The following is a 20,506-nucleotide window of genomic DNA, read 5'->3' on the forward strand; positions in this document are numbered from 1 at the left end:
TGATGACATGAAATTATTTTGTTGACAAATTAATTAACTGTTGATTATTTTGTTGACAAATTAATTAACTGTCTCTCAATTCCACTTCATGAAATACACTCATAATATAGATAATCAACAAACTTGAAAGCATTAAAATTATCATCATCCATTTATTTATAAAAAGAAGTTCCACAAATACATTTTATGTTGCCACGGTCTCATCTTTGTGAAAAAGGAAAAAAATACCTTTGCAAGTATGGAAAATATAGCCTCTAGATTAGTGAAATCTTTAATTTTAACTTTTGTTAACTTATAAATGTTGTAGTGTTCAATAAGAATGTTACTGAAAGCTGTGAAATTCAACACAACTGACAACATGTACAACAAGCCAAAAATAAATAAAACTTCTTCTCAAGGGAGGTCTATGCACAAGGTCTCTCTATACATTCAATGTTAAATTCTCAAAATAATGGTCCTTTTAAAACTGTTCTTTATCTGCTCTCCAGTTTGTCACATTTACAAGTCACTATGTACAAAACACTATCAATGCCAGCAAAGTGGAGAAAAACCAGCTGCTGGACTCGAATACACTTTGATCTTTCAGCAACAAAATTTTTGCGCACTGTCACTAGCACTACCTTATACATAATAAAAGGTCAGTCTTTTAACAATTTAAAGTTGAAGTAGGTGAATCAGAAACTGACTAGTCTGTTAGTTGTGTTCAATAATAATTTTTTTTTCTTTTAAAATGAGTAATAATAGACTTGTATAATCAGACTAGATGCATTGCAGGAAGTCGAGGTGTCCTATGGCACGCTTTACATCCAAAATGTGCCTCTAAATGCCGACCTAGGTCTTAAGTTGCTGCAGTTGGTATATCGCCCACTGTGGTGAAAATACTATCTTCTTGTTGACAACACCTTTAACCGAGGAGTCTGACTAAAACTGTAAAATAGAATTTTTAATTTTTTTAGTGAACGAGGAGAAAAGAAAATCACAATACATTCCTGTACAAAAAAGTAAACAAACATATCAACAATTGATTTAAAAAATCAAACATACAAGCCACATGAGTGGAAAATAACCTGAAAATAACCTGAAAAACACATAAACATAATGCTGTAGCTAGAACTTATCTTTTCACCCTGTTGCAAAGAAAATGGCCTTATAAAGACAAACAAGTAAATAAATTCACGCCCTAACCAAAAGACCTGTACAATGATGTCTGTGTTCCATATTTAGTAAGCCATCAAGTCCGAGACACAGTTAATCAAAATTTGTCTGCATTTCCTTTCAGTAACAAGTCGCACTCGTACAAGTAAAGCTTTGTATACTTACAATTTAAAAACCTCCGCTATATCCGCCACTACGTCCGCCTCCATATCCACTGTCATTGTAACCACTGTCACCATATCCACCGCCTCCATAGCCACCGCCTCCACTTCCGTAGCCACCACCACCACTTCCGTAGCTGCCACCACCGCTTCCATAACTGCCGCCACCCCTTCCATAGCCGCCACTACCATAGCCACTGCCTCCGTAGTTGCCTCCGCCAAATCCGCCGCCATCACGTCTCCCTCCATAACCACCTCCTCTCCCACCGCGGAAGCCACCGCCTCTGCCCCTGAAATTATGAAAATACTAATCACATTTCTGTTGTCAACAAAAAATGTAAACACAGTGACTTGACTATCAAAGCATCCAGTGTAACTATGTAGTCCTTATATGATAATGATACTTCAGAATAAAAAGAACCACCAAGTGACATATGAAAGTGAGTTTTCTACCAGCACTCACTAATTTAAAAACAAAAATGCTCTTACATCTGGCTTGCTGAGAAGTGCTCAACCAGAGCACTGATAATAAATTGCTGGGATAAAGTCTATTCTCAGCGAGCCCAGATGTGCAACCACAATCATTAGTATTAGAAGTAGACTATCTCAACAATGAATAGGATAAATTTTATGTTGTAATCTGAAACAAGGATGAAATGACAAACCACCTACCCTCGGTATCCTCCTCCCTCTTTGTTTTGTGCCGGGTTGACCTTTAGCGTTCTTCCTTCAAAATTCTTAAAAAAGAAGAAAACGAGTAACTAAGTTATTATATATATATATATATATATATATAAAACGCTAATACATTCAATTTTTATGTTTCTTTGACTTGTGGCCCTGGTGGACTGTGTCCACCTCTTCAACCTGCCTTTATGTATGTATTTTGTACTTTAAAAATGTGGTCCATCAATGTTATACATTTTGATCAGTGTTGTTACAAGTGGTCAAGCTTGTCCTCTTACCTGACCATCCATTCCTGAAATGGCTTTCTGACAGTCCTCCTGGTTTTCAAACTCAACAAAGGCGTATCCCCTCGAACGGCCAGTCTCTCGGTCGGTGATCACCTTGGCTGAAATCAAATATGCAAATCACCGAGAATTTAACAGGTTGTTTTCAATTCAATCAATAAATAGCAAACTCCTTTCTTTAATCTGTATGCAGCATTTGATAAGCACACTCACAAAGTAAATAAATAAGACTCAATAACAAAACTTATACCAAAATAACCAAAAAGTGCTGAACTCTGACACATTCTTTTCCTTATAAGGTTTTCTTTCAACATTAGAGCAAACAATGGGATAATAAATATTACCAGATCTGACACAGCCATAGTTTGAGAACTCTTCCTCTAATCTTCTGTCGTCTACATCGTAGCTCAAATTTCCAACATAGACCTTGCTTGAATCTACCATTTTAACGGTAGATGTCAGAAATGGCTGAAAATAACAAAAAACGTCTGTTGAGTTTTTTATGGGTTAAATGCATGTTTTAAGACCTAATAAAAACCTTCATTTCTCAGGTGTTTTTGCACTTTTCATAATTATCCTCAAATTCTCAATGATAACCTTATTCATTTTTCCCCAATTATTCTGTGAAATTTGACATTATTTTCTACTAGAGTCAAGGTTTCCAGTCAGTTATTACACACACACACACACACACACACACACACACACACACACACACACACACACACACACACACACACACACTTTGTCTTTGCAAAACTGAAGATCCTATTAACTGATGAAAGTATGGTAATTATTCCATCTTTTCAAAGGTGGCAAAATGTAAATTTTACAGACCCTGTATTTTTCGGTCATAATTTCTTAATCTTTGTGAATTCCTACTGAATTCAAATTCAAACTCTGGTTTTCAAACTCAACAAAGGCCTATCCCCTCGAACAGCCAGTCTCTCGGTAGCAATAAATTAAAAAAGCTGGCTGCTCTTTAGTTCTACTCTATGCAGGAAAAGCACCACAAATACTGTACAGAAATACACTTTTTTTTTTCAATCATAAAATGATGTTTCTGAAAGTTTGATAATTTTTGTCCACTGAAAAGATTGAGTAATTACTGTATATAGATCAGGATTGTCAACAGTGTGTCATTATTCTGCTGATATTGTAATCTGACCATTTAATTTTTTTTCTCTTTTTTTAACTTGGGGGGGGGGGGGGGGGGCAGCATTTATTTTTGATTTGCCTGTAACACTTGGTAGTTAAATAGAACTGTTTACTATATACTGTATGTACTATGCTATGTATTTGTGTACTATATGTCAAGCTGCATATCGCTATGCACATGAATATGAACAATAAAATACTGCCTGGTGCATTGTCTCAGGCCCTTCATCATGGCTTGTCTTATTTATTCAGTGCCTGCTTCCTAAATTTGAAACAGTTTGTTGCCATCAAAAACCAGAAAAATATCTGATGGATGGCAAGAAATTGATTAACAATCTTATTTAGAAAACTAGTGAAACAAACTAGTGTCCCACTCTCATTCTCTTGTTGCAAATTTTTCCTTAAAACAGTAATTTTCAAAGAGTGTATATGTTTATCATAAATTTATTTACTGAAATAGTCACAAAACAGTCATTGGACCATTTGAGAAACTGCAGTTTTTTCCGTACACCCTAATTTTAGTGAGTAAATAAAGTACTGATATCATACACAAGATGTAATTTACTATCATTAAGCTGGGCAAACAAACTGTGAATTAAAACACCCATAATCATTAACTTCTATCTTCTATATACGTATATCAAATCAATCAATGAATAAAATTTTAGCTAAAGTTTTAGTTCCACACTCCTCTAAACACGATCCTTTCCAATCCCAGACAACGGTCCCCCCAGACAAAGAAGAATTTGGGCGCTAAATATGGAGTCAATAAAATTAAGTTATACTTCTCATTTGGTAAATCCATATAAACGATATATAAGAACAAACTATCCATACTTGTTAAAAGAAACCCAAAGTTTCCGGAAAGTGGAATAAAATAAAGGGATATGTCTGAAGTTTTACTAAATTTTGGTCCCCATTGTTGAACGTAGGGCTTAGCCGAAGACGGCAGAAAATTTGTCGGCATCATTTCAAAACGGTCTAAATGCGTGCTTTATCCTACATGTGAAAGCAAAATATATGAAAACTTAAACTTTGTAATCGACTTAAACTTATTTTCTATAGAATATGCAATATATTTACTTACAATTTCTGTTTTGAAACGACAAAGAGCGTTTACCGGTACGATCACCACATGGGCAGCATGCACAAGAGAATGATGCCAACGGTAGATGGCGCGACATGAGAAAATCGGCACGAAAGGTGGCGCTGAGAGTCAAGATAAAATCGCTAAAGTAGTAAACTGACAACTTGTCAATAAAAAACAAATACATAAGTGCAATAAAGGCGCTGAGAAATAGACATAACACTGATTATTTTTTAATATAAAATATGCTTTAAAGAGGCAAATTAACTTTACTAGAAAGTTGATCATCGCAAGTTTAGAATATTCTCACATCAGTTTCAGTCAGGAATTAAATTTTTTGCTAGTCGAAGCACACAGTACCCCTTTCATCAAAATAATGAAAAATTAATAGAAAGGCCCATTTTAAAGAACGTGCTTAACATCAGTTTCAATCTTATTTGTACTGAGTTTGGGTTTTTAATACTTCAAGATTCAGATATCAGTTACTAGACCCTGCCCAGTTTGAGGTCCTTTTCATGGTAATTCAAATATTCTTTTCACGAAGTGTCACCTTTACTGAAATCACCATGTCTTTACTTCCACCGAAATCCCTATCATTTTAAAATCAAACAAAAAGTAAAATTGATTTTCAAACAATTATTGCATAAAAAAATGAAGAACAGCATAAAGCTCCCAAATGTTTATTTCAATAAAAGAAAGATTACAATTACACCAAGTTTGTTGACTTGATTATGGAAATGACTCTCAAAACACTGACATACCAAAGAAGGCAAGAGACAATGACTTTGCTACCCTTTCTTTATAAACACTTATCACACATGAAAAATGAATGTACCAATATCAACTAAAGACTGCAAAATAATCATAATAATACTAAAACAATCCTTAAATATAAAACTTGGAAGTATAATACAACTACCAAAAGAGTGAACAGCTTACTTTTCATTGTGATACAGATATTATACACACTTTCAAAGAACCATTCTTTGTGACTTGTTATACATTCATATACAAAACTATACACTCATTGTCTCGCATCTTATAGATTTTTATTATACTTTGCATTCAAGCTACAGTTATGTACAAAATATAAATGTCAGAACATCAGTCCAACTGCTGGAGTTATCCAAGTAACTTGCTTGATACAAAGCAACTTTAAAATAATGGACAACCCTCAGTGATCTATGAATGTACAAAAACTGATAAACAAAATAAAAGGACCACATGAAGTCGAGTCAACATTTCAATACTTCAGTCCACAGGCAAGTTCATTTCACATACTTTTTTTTTGTCTTGGGAGTCAATTTCATATGTTATTGTTCAAAGGACTGCACTTACAATTTCAACTGTGTAAAACCAAAGCATTTTTCCATAGCAATGCTCACGAGCAACACTTTTATCTGCAGGTAAAAAGGCATGGAATGCATGTAACCATTCACTCGGATAGAGTGGTCTTGAGGATGCCAAAATAAATTTGGGGTGGGGGGGGTGGGGGTGGTGCTGAATCAGTTCCTTTGAGATATACAGAAGTCTAAAAAAGTCACCAATGTTGTTAAGCAATCCATTCCCACTCTATGAAGGAGATATAAAACACGTTTTCAGCACTAGATTTCTGATGGACTCCTCTGGCTGAACCAAGTCAAGAGTTTCACCAAAGAAATGCAAAAGAACACAGTTTCCCCCCTGTAGATACTAACCCAAGTATAGGTCTTCCATGCTGATAGAGGACTTGGGCGAATAAAAACTTTTAAAGGTGCAAAACTTCACAAAAGCACTCTGCAATCTGTGACGGCAAATGGTGGCGTGAGTAACTCTTTGACACTTGTGAAAATGAGTCTGCATTTGGACGACGAAGACTGTGAACAGCACTTAGAGATGGCACCCCTCTGTCTCATCTCATAGTTAAACAATGCTGTCTAAGAAAGTTGAAGGAAAAATACTCTTGGAAACTAAATTGTTCATGTATGACACCTGCAGTAAAGGTGCATAACTCAGTGTAAAGAGATGTTCTTTTTTACTCCTCTATTCTTCTTACACTGGAAATCACTGAACTGAGCTAGTACTGAAATGATACAAAAGTAAATCAAATTATAAACATATTCACATGGTTAAATGGTGACGGAGGCATAACTGAATGGGGACTAAGACATGATTAAATGGTGTAAATGACTGAACGTCTTTTAGTACAGGACCACCTTGAGAGGCATGATTGAATGAAGACTAAGACATGATTAAATGGTGTTTATGACTTAATATCTTTAAAGTTCAGGACCACCTTGAGTTAATGTGGCAAAGGAAACCAAAGGGCCTCATGGAAACACTATATACTTTTTATTATCATTATTTCTGAAACCATAATTCAAAGAATGCCGTATGACAAGCACTTACAGGTTTGTTCCGACTGGATCCACCATATCTCTGAAAGTGAAGAGAATCAAAAATGTACACAAAATAACACAAGGTAAAATTGGATGTTTATATGTTGCTTTGTAGAAACAGCTTCAATGCCACTGACAGTTAATCATAAATCATTTTTCTTTTATAATACATACAGCTCCTCAAATAAATAATTAATCAATTATCATTCAAAAGAGTAATGATACAATGGTAAATGATCAATTACCTGGAAATCAAAACAACTAAATCAAACAGACAGGAAATCATTTACTATATACTTACATCTCTGCCATAGCCCCCGCCCCCACTGCCATATCCGCCTCCACTGTATCCTCCACCACCGCCGCCACTGTATCCGCCACCACTTCGTCCACCATAGCCACCGCCACCACTCCTGTCGCCATAGCCACCACCCCTGTCGTTGTAGCTGCCTCTGTCGCCATAGCCTCTGTCATAACCACCCCCACCATAGCTGCCACCACCACGACCTCTGTATCCTCCGCCACCGCCTCCACGAAATCTGAAGAATACAAGTGTGATAAAAATGTGTGAAGAAAAAAACCAATTTGTCAGACTCGACTGGTGCTTGACATTTTTCCTTCTTTTGTTTTATCAGGAATGGGTCACTGTCAATATTTAAAAATACAAAATTAAGAAATTAAATAAATTAAATACAGTTTTATAAGCAATCCTTAAAACACCAAATCAGAATATCAGAAATACTCCATAACTTATTTGATTTTATTTACTCTTTATCACTGCTATTCTTACAATGTTCAATCTAATGTTTGCTATCTTCAGAAAACTTACCTTCCACCGCTGCGGCCACCACCGCGGCGATCCCCGCTCGATTTCACGGCATAGGCAACTTTGATCTGTCTGCCATCCAGGGTCTTAAAAAAAAGTTTTTACATCAAAAATTGCATGACTGTTTGATACCAATGTATCCCAGTTACTTTAAACTTAAACACACCCAGAAGGGTCTTCAATTTATACTTCTTACTCCAGCTACTTTGCACTTTCATTATAAATTAATTGGAGTTTACAATATAAACACGTAATGCAAATCTAGTTGAGATGATTTCTATAATAATGATATATCTGTTATCATCTTCATACTAAAAGCTTGGCTTAATGCACCAAAGGATAATGTGTCTCTCCATCATATCCTTTAAATATAAAGAAATTCCGCAAAGTTGCAGCATTGAAGCCTTTTTATGGCTGAATGATTGGTTAATTTTTTTTTTGGCATGTGGACTTAACTCAAGTTGTGTAAGAAAATTGTAAAAGTAATTTACATGCGTCACAGAAATGTACACAGCTTCACTTTTAGGCATCTTAAAATATATACATCAATACTGACAGCTTAATTTTCACTAACATTTGGATTAAATACAGTTAGCATTCTGGGCTTAAAAGTGTGGTTCGTATTATACTCACGGCTCCATCCATAGCCTTAATGGCCTCTGCACAGTCAGCAGGGTCGGCATACGTGACAAACCCATAGCCTCTGGACTTCTGGAATTCTCTGTCCCTGATCACCAAAACTGAAAGCAGAAATGGAAAAAATAAACATGGGCTCAGATAGTAACCGCACTGAGGGTTAAGATCAACTTTGAAAGTAATGTGGAAGATTGGGGGTTTATGCATTTCGCTTGGGTCTTGCATTTTCTTTTTGCTACCCCCCCCCCCCCTCCCAATTTTTTTTCTTTCTTTTTTGCTAACTTACTTCATTAAAAAAAAAAAAAGGCATAACCCAAGCTTAATTATATCCCCACACCCATAACTTTCAAAGTTTTACACGTCGATGAAAGAACAAAACTGAAAATTTTCACATTTCTAAGGAAACCTGCACATGAAGTCTTTGGGAGGCCAAAATACAATGAGATCCTGTCACTTCTGCAGTGGGCAACTGTGGCATTCTGAACTACTCACCCAAGAAAAATAACCCAGCATCATTGCACAGATAAATCAACTGTGCACCTACTCAAAACAAAGGTCTCTACATCTCTTTGTGTTGTGTGTAGGGTTGAAACAGTATAAAATGGACCCAGGGATCCTCTCGACCTCTGTACATGAAAAGCTTAGTAATGAACAAAAGAACAATACCACAGGCAGATGATTCTGATGTATTTGTTTTCTACATGTCCTCCTAGATGACATCTGGGGATTAGATGGAAGCTGCTTTTTTTAATACACAAGAAAGTTTGCGACTGAATTCCTTTAAGAAAAAAGTGGTACTCTATTCACTGGCATACTTAGGCAAAAGGAACAGTAATGCCATCCAGTACACGCGTGATCTGCCTTCCTTGCATGTGGTGGCATGGTGGTATGTTGTAATGCTCATGTAGATTCCATAAAATAAAGATGCCCACAGATAAGCGGAGGCGTATGGATATGTTTTGAAGGTTATGACTGGGAAACAATACCAAAATGCACATGGAGATCCATTGTCACAGTCCAATGTCAATCCTATATCAGGTCAAAGAAGACAATTGCATTTTTTCCTCTTTCTATAAATATGCAAGAGGTAAAATCATAAGATGATATTTTGGATAAAAAATCTTCAATATGTAATCGAGAATGACATGCAACAGGCTCCCTCGTGAAGATATAAATAAAGTCAACATGAATCAAGGCATTTTTCGTGGTTAGAAAACAAAACTGCTATGAGAATAATTCATGCAAACGGCCAATGCCATGTATCCTATAAGCACAAGTTGGGATCCAGAGACATTTTTTTTTCCTTTTTGGCAAACACATGATTTCTCACTTCCTGTGTAAAATTTCATCGTTTTCCAGTAAATGATTGAACTGCACAGTGAAACATGTTCCTTGCTGATTTTGGAGACATTATTCGGAGAGAAATAAGAGGAAATTAAGTCTCTGTCTGATCGCAACCTTTATGATCTCATGGACACCTGTAGCTATGGAGTAAGTGCTTGAATTTTTTTCAAAATATTTCAGCAAAATATGGAATGAACAAATACTCAGATTCAATTCAGAGACCTACTTTCAAACACCAAAGAAAGCAAACTTTGGGGGTCTGTACAAAATGTTCGAAGAACAGTAAGAATTTGGATAAAATCATGACTTTTCTTTCTTTTTTTTAAGAGAGAGAGACAAAACAGAGTCATCAAACTTGCTTCAATCCTTTGAAATTCTATTGAAAAATGGAGCAATTTTTGCTTTTTCTAATAATATCTGTAGTAGATCTATACACCGCCATAGAATACCTTCAGCCACTCTTCCATAAAGTTTAAATTGCTCTTCAAGGGAGTTCTCGTCTGTATTATAGCTGAGACTCCCCACGTAGATCTTTCCGTCTTGGGACGAATCCATTTTCCCCAGTAAGAGGCGATGTACTGTAGTGCAGTATCTATCAGTCCAAGAGAAATCTGGTGTTCAGAATCAAGAGAAGTCGGCAATTAAAAAGCATGGTTCATCATCATCATAATCAATATTTGTTCATTTTCAATTCTGAGACACCAGAGCTATAGGACTGGGGGGGGGGGGGGGGGGGGGATACAAACCTTGTCGATCCAATGGAAAAGACCCTTTTTTTTCCTGTCAAAGATAATGGGCACTACATTGGCATTTACATCTGAGAGAATTCACTTTTCAAACATTCATGGTCTGGACTGAATTTTTTCCCAATATTTCGGGATATCTGTTTCAGGGATATTTCATAATTTTCACATTTTCCCACTCCCCAAATTTGTAATTAGGACTGTATTCATCATCCAATTGTGTCTAAGAAAAATTTATTGTATCCAGACCTTGTGGTTTTATCCAGCACAAATATCAGAATCTCCAGTCTCTAGATTAAAATGAATTGCCAACTGTCTGCACGTGGATAGGGCCATTATTGTCTCGGTCTAAATACGCTGTTGCTTTTGTTCGCTGATAGCAACTCCTTTTACATAATCATCCCCTGTCTTCCCTATAACCAAAAACTTTTGCAAGAGAAAGAGCACAAATGATTTCAATTCTCTCCGAGTTTGCATTCAGTGCACGTTTTCAAATACAAGTGCGGCCATTTTGTTAATTTTCAGGAGCATCCGCCCTGCAAATTTCATTTCACTTTTTCAGTAAGTCAGCTGTCGCGACGTGCGCTAAACATAAACAAGTGCCCTTCATTAAACAGTTTTTGATCTGTCAAAAATAAGATCCCTCTAAAACTTGAGATTCATACTTACAAAAATTAAAACAGAGACAAAGATTTCGGACCTTGTGCCTCGCCTTTGTCTTGCCGCAAGCTTTCTCGCACGTACGCCAACGGAGCATACGTCGGTAGATGGCGCTTAATTAATTTCGGATAAAAAATAGGGGGAGCCCGTGTAGCTTGAAATGCAAGACAAGCTAAAAACCAGTGAGGAATGTTGCTTCAGCAGCTTTCAGTTACTGGTTTTTAGCTTGGTATTTGTTATACACGTGTACGTTTCTTTTTTCTTTTTGGAAAATAAATCAAATCTTGTTGGGGATTTGGAGAACAGAGGGCACATGTTTCAAAGAATTTCAAGTCATGAACAAATTCAAGCAGCATGTTAGACCAAACCCAAGAAATGAAAATAAGTTCACTTTATTTAAACCAGTTGAAAATAATATCAATTCTGCTTCTTTGGAAGTTAGACAAACAGTATACCAGTACATGGACAAATAACAATTATCATAAACTACAAATCATAAAAGATACACAAAGTTTATCCTCATTTCTAGTTTGTTTTTATAATTAATAAAAATGCTTTCTAATTTGAACTATTAATGGAGTGTATTAGTACCTTATCATCAAAATAACAAATAATTACAATAATACAGAAAAATAATAAGAAAATATAGACTTTGAAATGTCACATGTTCCTCACATAAGTTATAATGTACCTTTTTTAGCACCCGTCACTTGAAAGTCATTAAGCAAATTCACTTGAAGAAAACAGTTCACAAGAATCCTTCAAACTAAAAAAAAAAAAAAAAAAAAAAAAAAGGCATGCAAATTGCACCACATACAATATGACTACTGTACACTATTTCCAGAGGTTTTTCCATCAAGCTCCATTGCATGACATTTTCAAACTAATTGTATTCACTCACTGTCCCATTTTCAAATTTATTGATACCTAGAGAAAATTGTTACTTTTTTCCCATCCACACACATTGCACTGAAGTAACTGATAGACCTTAAGAGCTGTTACTTTCGTCTATCAATCAGTTGTGTTGATAAAACAATTAAACTGTTAAGCTGCTGACAATTAAATAAACTGAGAAATAAGTTACAATTATACTGGTATATTAATATAAATTAAGCTATTAAACTTGGTCAACAAATGTAATACCATGACTAAATGAATAACACTCTTTGTTCCCCAAAAATGCACTGTTCATATATGTTACCGTGTTGTGATTAAGTTTACAAAAGTTTTGCAAAACTGACAATACCGAAAAAATGCACATTTATCAAATTGCGTAACATCTTCAACGTTAAAGGGAGTAAAAAAAAAAAAAGCATTTCAGTAAAACTTGACAAGGCTGTTTGAACAAAAGAAATGAAAACTTTTCATATTAAATTTTATGAGACAGATAGTAACAAAGAGACAAACATGTTTATTTCAGGATTTACTTGTCATCATGAACCCCACTGCACATCGCTTAAAACTCACATTTCAATTTAAGTTAAGCTTATTTTTCATTACTCTGCAAATACATAAACAAGTAAATAAATACAAATTAATTAAAAATAACTGACTATATACAAAGCAGATGACTTTCTTATAAAATTGCATTATTTTCACTGAATGTGGAGGAATGTGAACATTTTTCTTAACTCCTTTCCTACAACTCTTCCTAACAACTAGGGATAAGAGTAAAAAATGCTTAAATTCAAAGTGTGTCTTAATCAAATGTTATGAAAATACATGTTCAGGTCTTTTAACAACGTGCGCATGACATATTTAAAACTAAGATTCGGTCCTTTGACTTAAAAAAAAAAAAAAAAAAGATTTACAAAAATAATTTTGGTCTTTTTTCAGACATGCCAAATGAAAGCATCTTCTGGAAAAAAAAATGTTGCACAAAGAGATTATCTAAGGAAAATCTATCTGTCTGGGAAAATACAAATGGCTTACCGAAAAAAAAGTAAAAAAGAAATTCGGATCTTGATCAAAAATGTTATCCATATCATATCAAGGAAAAAGTTATAATGTTGCAAGATGTGCTGCAAGACGTTGATTCAGTGACATTATACATACATGACATGGAACAACAACATCCAAACTAACTGGTGCTGTATTGCTTTTATCCCAACTTGTCTAAAACTTTATCTAAATCTAAATTCAACAAGGTCACAGTCAAGATCCACTGGAATCTTGCCACCTTTTTTTCCCCCCGTTAAATTAAAATCTTATTTCCAATCTGAATCAAAGCACTGGCAAATTGCCACAAATGTATGATACATTTTTTCTATTACTGGCTAAAGTTAAACAAGCTTAATGAACCAATGTTTGGTCTAAAAAAATTTAACTAAGAACAGAGAGAGAGAGAAAATAAAAGAGAGAGAGAGAGAGAAAGAGAGAGCAAAATATCTGTGTTAACTGTCATAAATCTATACTACAACAGTTGGTGATATATAGTCTCTGGGTAGATATATGTTCTGTCGACCCTGTCACTGGTATCTTGGCTAATACTAAAATGAAAAAAAAAAAAAAGAAAGAAAAAGCAATAGGTCAAAGTTGGTCATGTAAATTTTGAAGTCCCCGGATGGATGGAAGAATCACAACACAAGTTACTAATTTTATAAAACTTACAAAAGTAAAAACATCTTGGCAGAAGATAAGCATACCAACAATTTGAGTAGTTTTAGATCTCATTACTTGTCCTTCCTTAATTATTGTACTTCTGGACTTCAGTTAAACTAACATTTTTAAATCCTAACATAAATCTGAACAAGTTCAAACATAAAAATAATCATGCTATATATTTCCCATCAGTTTATATATATATATATGCCCAGCCAACTACAATTTAAAAGTAAAACATATCCACTTCAACTACAAAAATATTTTATTAAATTTGATAATTAAAAGCTTCAAGTAATTACCTGATAGCCCTGCTGCTGCCCATATCCACCCCCACCATAGGCATTTCCATATCCACCTTGTCCTCCATATCCGCCTTGTCCACCTCCATATCCGCCATAACCACCACTGCTGTATCCTCTATCTCCACCTCCGTAGCCTCCATATCCGCCGCGGTTATAGCCACCACCGTAACCACCACCTCTTCCACTGAAATTTGTAATTATATCAGTAGTATGTCAGATAAACAAAAATGTTAAAATTGTGAAATCTGTTGAAAGAACCCAACATTATTTAAATCTCACTTAAGAGAGTAAATTTATAAATTTGCCAAGGGAATAAAATTTTAGAAAAAATCTCAAAATTTAACAGCACACAAATACACCTGAAAAAATCATGCTCAACCAATATGATGTCATTTCGTTTATTCTAACCCAAAGACATGCTGAAACTGTTCATCCTACTGGCCAAGACAAAAAAAAAAAAAAAAAAAAAAATGTTCAAAGATCAGTACAAAATCATGCCCAGTCAGTCGACAAGGCCAGAAATACATGTAAAAGCCAGCATTGTGAATTCACAGTAAAGAACCATGATGAAAAGTCAATATGGCAAATTATTGTAAGAAATTTTCCACATTCACAATAAAAGTTGATCCACAGATCAAATATGGCTGAAAGTTTACAGCCTAATCCCGGCGGTGAATCTCTTGAGTGTCTATTAAGGGATTATGCAGAAAGCTTTCAAGTGGGATGGCCATATTTGACCCGCGGATCTGTTAGGCCATGGATTAACTTGTTCTGAATGTGCCTCAAGTCCAACTTTATTTCCAGCTGTTTCTTAAAGTTTCAATATGTCTCGAGTTCCTAATCTTACCGTCCGCCTCCCCCACTGGACTTGGTGGCTGGTGCCACTTTCAGAGTCCTACCCTCTAACTCCTGGAATAAAGACAAAAAATAAAATGTAAGGTATTGACGAGAAACAAAAACCTATCACAGGTTGTTGATGTCTACCATTAAACTTCTACAGTCTGAATAAAATAAATAAATAAATAAATAAATAAATAAATAAATAAATAAATAAAATATAAGGTATTGAGGAGAAACAAAAATCTATCACTAAATAAATAAATGAATAAATAAGTAAATAAATAAATAAATACAGGAATTTTATGTCGGTTAACCTGTCAAATTAACAAAATTAGAATGTCTAACCAGTCAGATACTTATTTATCTATTTATTTATTAATTTATTTTTAACAAACACAAATGAATGTGCTACATTATGTATTACATACAAATTCTTCTAAAATCTGTAGACTTTAACTAATCAAGAAAGTAATAGTCACATTTATTAAAAAGATTTTCTAAAATATTTTGTTTAAGGCCAACTCCATGGGTTTTTTCCTGGGGTAAAGAGCAATTTTCTCCTACTCAACTGAACTGGAAAATATAAGCTTTACAAGACATGAATATGACAGCGGGAGATTTATAAATGCATGAAGAGAATCTCTACATATTAATTTTGGTGGAAAAAAAACCCAATGGAGTGTCCCTTTAAGGAAGTTTTCAAGTATATCCTTGCCTGCCCATTCATATTAGAAATGGCTTGTTGACAGCAGTTTGGGTCCTGAAAGGTGATGAAGCAGAATCCCTTCGAGCGTCCCGTGGTATGGTCCATAATCAGTTGTACTGTGGATGAAATTTCAATACTAAACAATTGCAGCATATAATTCTCCTTTTTAATTAATATCTGAAAGATAACAGTTTTCAATAGCATAAATAAACAATATAAATAAATAAATTATTTTAATCTTAATCTAAACAACCCTTGGATAAGATTATTGTTGGGGTGCTATAAATAAGTAAAAATTTAGAAAATAATTAGATTTCTGAATTACGTATAATGTACTCCTGAATCAATTTACAATATACAAACTATAAATCTTTTTCAGGGAAACCATTTGCAAATGAGTGACTCATGATACAGTACTTATTTATATGATTATACTGTAGTTACTGGTAGATTACATTACATGGTCGTAATTGTAGTCAAGTGATAAATGTTTTGTAGTCTTGTGTCATGTTATTCTTGATGTGCTTGTCAAATTTTCCCCCTTTTTTTTTTTGAAAACAGAAAATTGTAACGAGGGCCATTCATGGGCCTATGGCAATTTCAAGAGCTGCAATTAAAAAAAAATGTCCTTTAGTCTAGCAAATGTTTCGTATATCCTGGTCCATATTTGTAGGTTTTGAAGAATTATATGAATTATCATTATGAATTATCCTGTTTATATAGCAATATGTTCTTTGCTCTAGCAAAATTTTCACAATACCTGGTCCGAATTTGACGACTTTGATGAATTATCAGGGATATTTCAACCTTACCCTGTTCCACTGTTCCAAAGCGTTCAAAGGTCTGTTGAATGGTTTGTTCTGTGGTGTCATAGTTCAGGCCCCCACAATAAAGCTTCCCTGCTTGATCCATTCTTGAGGTCTGGTTTTAGTAATCTGGTCAAATTAAAATAAATATTCATTAGAGATATAAATATTCATTAGAGATACAAATATGGAATCTCAAAGAATTACCCAGCCAAATTTTAATTTTAGTTCTATGATAAAATTAAAATAAATATCTGTTCATTTAAAAGATAAATATGACATCTCAAAATATCACTGCTTAACCCAGCCAAATGCCACCATATCTTTTGTTTCAAATAGCATAGCTTAAAGAAATACCAAAGGGTATTGTTTAATATTTGCTGTAAAAAATGATACGTGGATGGGAATTTTCTGCTTTCTTTCTATACCATTTTTGGCAAATCATTTGAATGACTTAGTGTGCAGCAGTAACACTTCATTCTTTACTACGGTAATTCTCCAATCTATACGAACGCCGCAATAATTACGAACGAAACGTTTTTCTCAGAATCTGAATTTTTTTGTCTCCGTTCTGTACGAACGATCGCTAAACTCACCTTGGGCACAATTTAAATTTTCTGATAGCAAGAAAGTGTGCCTGATTGAAACTCGCCCCATGATTCGTCAAAGCGAGTTTTCAGCCCACCGTTCCAAACAAAGGAACTGCCACTTGACAGGAGAGATTGTTATCATGTATTTGTGCTGTTTTTGAATGAGACGATAGGAGGACTCAACCTACCCGCCGGCAGCTACAGGCCAGTAGTTTTAAAACCCTATTGTTATTGAGAAACTATTGACAGCATCAGTACGCATAAATTACTTACTGTTTATTATCATTTCTTAACTTCTGCCGGCCAACTGGATCATCAACATCCACCATCAGTGTTTCACCGATAACTGGTTTCTAGTAAAATCTAAAACTTGAAACCCACGCACAACAGAAGAGTATGAGAAATCCATTGTCAATGATCGAGATTTTCATTTGTTTTTGGTAGTCATCAGGAAATTAATTTTTTTAAGAGGAGTTCTGTCTTGTATTGTATTTATTTTTCTAATTTGAGTTGTGATAAAGTTAATGTACTTTTTGTTTGTTTGTTTGTTTGTTTTTCCTTGTTAAAGACCTTGTCTCATGAACAACTATTAGGTAAACCTTACTGATATTAGTGATTGTGAAAAATAAAGGTGCCGTATGACCTTATACAAATTTGCCTGCAGTTTTCTGTATTTTTTTCTAATAATGTTTACATTGATTGCGTGCAAATTAATATGCTGTAAAAGACTTTCATAAATAGACTTGAATTGAGCTCATGTTATTTTTCATATCAAGTATAATCTCTATTAACGTCAGTGATATCTACTGTGAGGAGTTTCAAGTATTTTGTTTTGGCGGGAGAAATTTATGTAGGCCTAATGGGGGGTGTGACATTATTAATATTGCAAATTTTCTATATGTGAAATCATATTAAAAGTAAACACGCAATAAATAAAATATGCAGCTGGATACGAAAATATTCTTGTCTGTTTTTGACAGAAGTTGGGGGAAAAACGATGTTGTCCTGTCTTGGTAAAACATAACAGGGAAAAACGATGTTGTCTTGTCTTGGGAGAAATGTACCTCTTTAGTATGAAGAAATTGTTTTTTAACTTGAATTCCCGACTTTTGTTTAGTTTGTTTTAATTCATTGCAATATCGCAAGAATAATTTGTTTGTGCTTTTAGCTGATCACAGTGATTTAATCTGAAAGTAATGCTTACACTTAGCAATGTAGGTAAGTGGAGATAACTTCAGGTACAGCCGTATTCCATCCGTATTTCAATGGATACGAACGCGTGGCAATTTTTAGCAGACTGAATTTCAAGCCTTACGAACAAAATGATTATCTTCCAAAAATAATTAATTTAAATCGTTCGTATAGATTGGAGAATTACCGTACGTGAATTTGGCAGGAGGGATGGCTAAGTATAGGTCAATTTACAGCCAGAAATTTTAAGACGGCACAGCTAGTTTTAAAGTTCTATTATATTTCTGATCGAGTACTAGTAGTTTATTTGTCTTTTTTTTCTTTTCATATAAGTCATGGCATGTTGATTTAGTCACATCGTGTAAGAAACTGGTAGAAGTGATCTGCATATACATTACAGAGAATCTACAGCAACTTCAAATGTATCTAAGTCCTCCCCTCCCCCTCCAGCCCATTCTCCATGCAACTTTGGTTCATATTGAAATAAACCCCCGAAAAATTGAATAAATAAATAAAATACAACAAAACAACTTTCTATACTTGCCTCTTCATTGTCATTTCAAATCAGAGACATAACAGTGAAAAATCACGTGTGTATGAAGAAAAACTGACCTAACCTCATTTTCTATTATACAGGTGACCGACTGCAGTAAACCCACGTGGACTTGACTAAGAAGTGAAAGATGACTTGGATTTGCAAGTCTATTATGGATCTCACAGAAAAATTTATACATAAGGTCTACTTTATAAATCGGGCTCATGTCATTAGTATTATGTACCAGTCAAATATGTTCTGAAAGGCGCTGTCGTTTTGCCAGCTTGTCACTGCCAGCGGTTGATGGCATCACTGCTATTCCCAACCACGATTCATATACATTACCCGACACCAAATTCTCCTTCTGCATTGCATTTAAAACTTCACGATTTCCACACAAACTAACGTGCAATACTTGTTCTTTTTAAACACATGGGCTCAAAGCAGCTTGTTTTATGAATACTCACTTAGTTTGGATAAAATCACAGTGACTTGGAAAAACCGCATGGACTGTACGTAACACCGGAGAAAACCGCTGATAGGGGGCACGGTGGGCGACTACAAAGACAATTAAGGCCACGGCAGCTGTTTACGATAGAGTGAGCAAACAGCAAGACAAGATGAATGTCACCATAAATACAAATGTTAGCAACACGTAGATACGCTTATCTTACAAACGCGCAAGGCTCGTATTGCGGGGATATTTTTTCTTCATTAATAAAGAGAAAAAAGTAGGTCTCAATCTTGCGGGGCAAATGTGCGTGCACGTGTGTGTGCGTGTGTGAGAGAGACTCAGACTAGCTCCGTTCACATGAAAAATCTATTTTCTAAAAATCTATTTTCTATTCGCGGTATCTTGTGATCACTCCGAGCGCAGCCGAGAATTAATTACGGCTTTGGAAGTAAATGGCTCGCGCTGCCAGTAATTACGCCGCGGGGTATTCAGGGCACAGACCGTGATCACAAGATACCGCGAATCATTGCCCCCCCCCTCTCTCTATCTCTTTCTTTCTTACACAAACACATATGCACACGCACGCACTATTCTTAAAGGGATAACAACTATTCTCAGGTTATCCATGTTTCACAATAAATGCATTGTAAACAGCCCATAGAAATATAATAAATTCCATTTTACCATCCAAAACTGTGGTTAACGCAGTTATTCTGGAATTTGTGCTTGCCATCACATCACGTGACTTCCGTAGATGACTACACTCTGTGATAGGGCCTACAGGGGTATAATCTCTTAAGAGAATATTACAGAAAACCAAACTTTTTGGAAAAAAAACAGGGACTTAATTCGACTACTGGGCGTTCAGAAATTTACCACCAGAATTGTATTCATTTCCCGTGGTGGGCTGAGATGTGAGATATATTGCTTTGATTGATTTGTGTTGCACTGAGCACTCAGCCTCTTCAGCCACTTCATGACAAATGTTTTTTTTAAGCTGGTTAGTATAAAGTTCATCTCATAATTTTTTCTACCAAGATGTAAGAAGTGAATGCTGGTAGAGACAGCTTTTCAATGTTCTCTTTCATATGGCAGTATATTCCATTATTTATATCATTGCCCCATTTAATTGAATTTAAGATTGTGTTGTTCAATCACATTTGACGTGGAGGTCGAAGATCCGATGATATTTATGTCAATAGACAATCGAAGGGTTAGAGGACTGGAAGAGTTCCCCTGGTCAGGTCCAATGATTTTAACGCGACCACGTCTTCATCACCTATATCTGATACAATAAATAAGTAAATACTAGTAAAATGATGCAATATAATAATAATAATAATAATAATAATAATAATA

The 20,506-nt window shown here is 35.0% G+C and overlaps 3 protein-coding genes across 5 annotated transcripts; all 3 read right to left on the minus strand.

The window, feature by feature from the left end:
- Positions 1–132: 132 nt before the first annotated feature.
- On the minus strand, positions 133–4,675 carry LOC106150805 (cold-inducible RNA-binding protein B). Its single transcript, XM_086997264.1, has 6 exons — positions 4,533–4,675; positions 2,632–2,755; positions 2,282–2,388; positions 1,989–2,053; positions 1,321–1,606; positions 133–927 (listed from the first exon to the last, which is right to left on the minus strand). Exons 2-5 carry the CDS (start codon positions 2,729–2,731, stop codon positions 1,324–1,326), a joined length of 555 nt encoding a protein of 184 aa, XP_086853390.1. The 5' UTR covers positions 2,732–2,755; positions 4,533–4,675; the 3' UTR covers positions 133–927; positions 1,321–1,323.
- A 521-nt stretch (positions 4,676–5,196) lies between these two features.
- On the minus strand, positions 5,197–11,305 carry LOC106150809 (RNA-binding protein 3). Of its 2 annotated transcripts, none has more exons than XM_013523806.2 (7): positions 11,129–11,305; positions 10,166–10,327; positions 8,370–8,476; positions 7,740–7,822; positions 7,212–7,449; positions 6,921–6,950; positions 5,197–6,594 (listed from the first exon to the last, which is right to left on the minus strand). In XM_013523806.2, the coding sequence occupies exons 1-7, from the start codon at positions 11,214–11,216 to the stop codon at positions 6,589–6,591; spliced, it is 714 nt and encodes a 237-aa protein (XP_013379260.1). In that variant the 5' UTR covers positions 11,217–11,305; the 3' UTR covers positions 5,197–6,588. The 2 variants fall into 2 exon arrangements, with proteins under 2 accessions (XP_013379260.1, XP_013379261.1); XM_013523807.3 differs by having other exon boundaries at positions 10,166–10,308; positions 11,129–11,247.
- Positions 11,306–11,495: 190 nt separating this feature from the next.
- Positions 11,496–19,348, minus strand: LOC106150813 (RNA-binding protein 3). 2 transcript variants are annotated; one of them, XM_013523813.2, is made up of 6 exons: positions 19,161–19,348; positions 16,384–16,506; positions 15,581–15,748; positions 14,873–14,934; positions 14,023–14,209; positions 11,496–13,608 (listed from the first exon to the last, which is right to left on the minus strand). In XM_013523813.2, exons 2-6 carry the CDS (start codon positions 16,441–16,443, stop codon positions 13,603–13,605), a joined length of 483 nt encoding a protein of 160 aa, XP_013379267.1. In that variant the 5' UTR covers positions 16,444–16,506; positions 19,161–19,348; the 3' UTR covers positions 11,496–13,602. The 2 variants fall into 2 exon arrangements, with proteins under 2 accessions (XP_013379267.1, XP_013379269.1); XM_013523815.2 differs by having other exon boundaries at positions 15,581–15,687; positions 19,161–19,347.
- Between the last annotated feature and the right edge of the window lie 1,158 nt (positions 19,349–20,506).

The sequence above is a fragment of the Lingula anatina genome, chromosome 10, assembly GCF_051362555.1.
Source record: "Lingula anatina isolate TDL-2025a chromosome 10, LinAna3.0, whole genome shotgun sequence".
Classification (NCBI taxonomy): Eukaryota; Metazoa; Brachiopoda; class Lingulata; order Lingulida; family Lingulidae; genus Lingula; species Lingula anatina.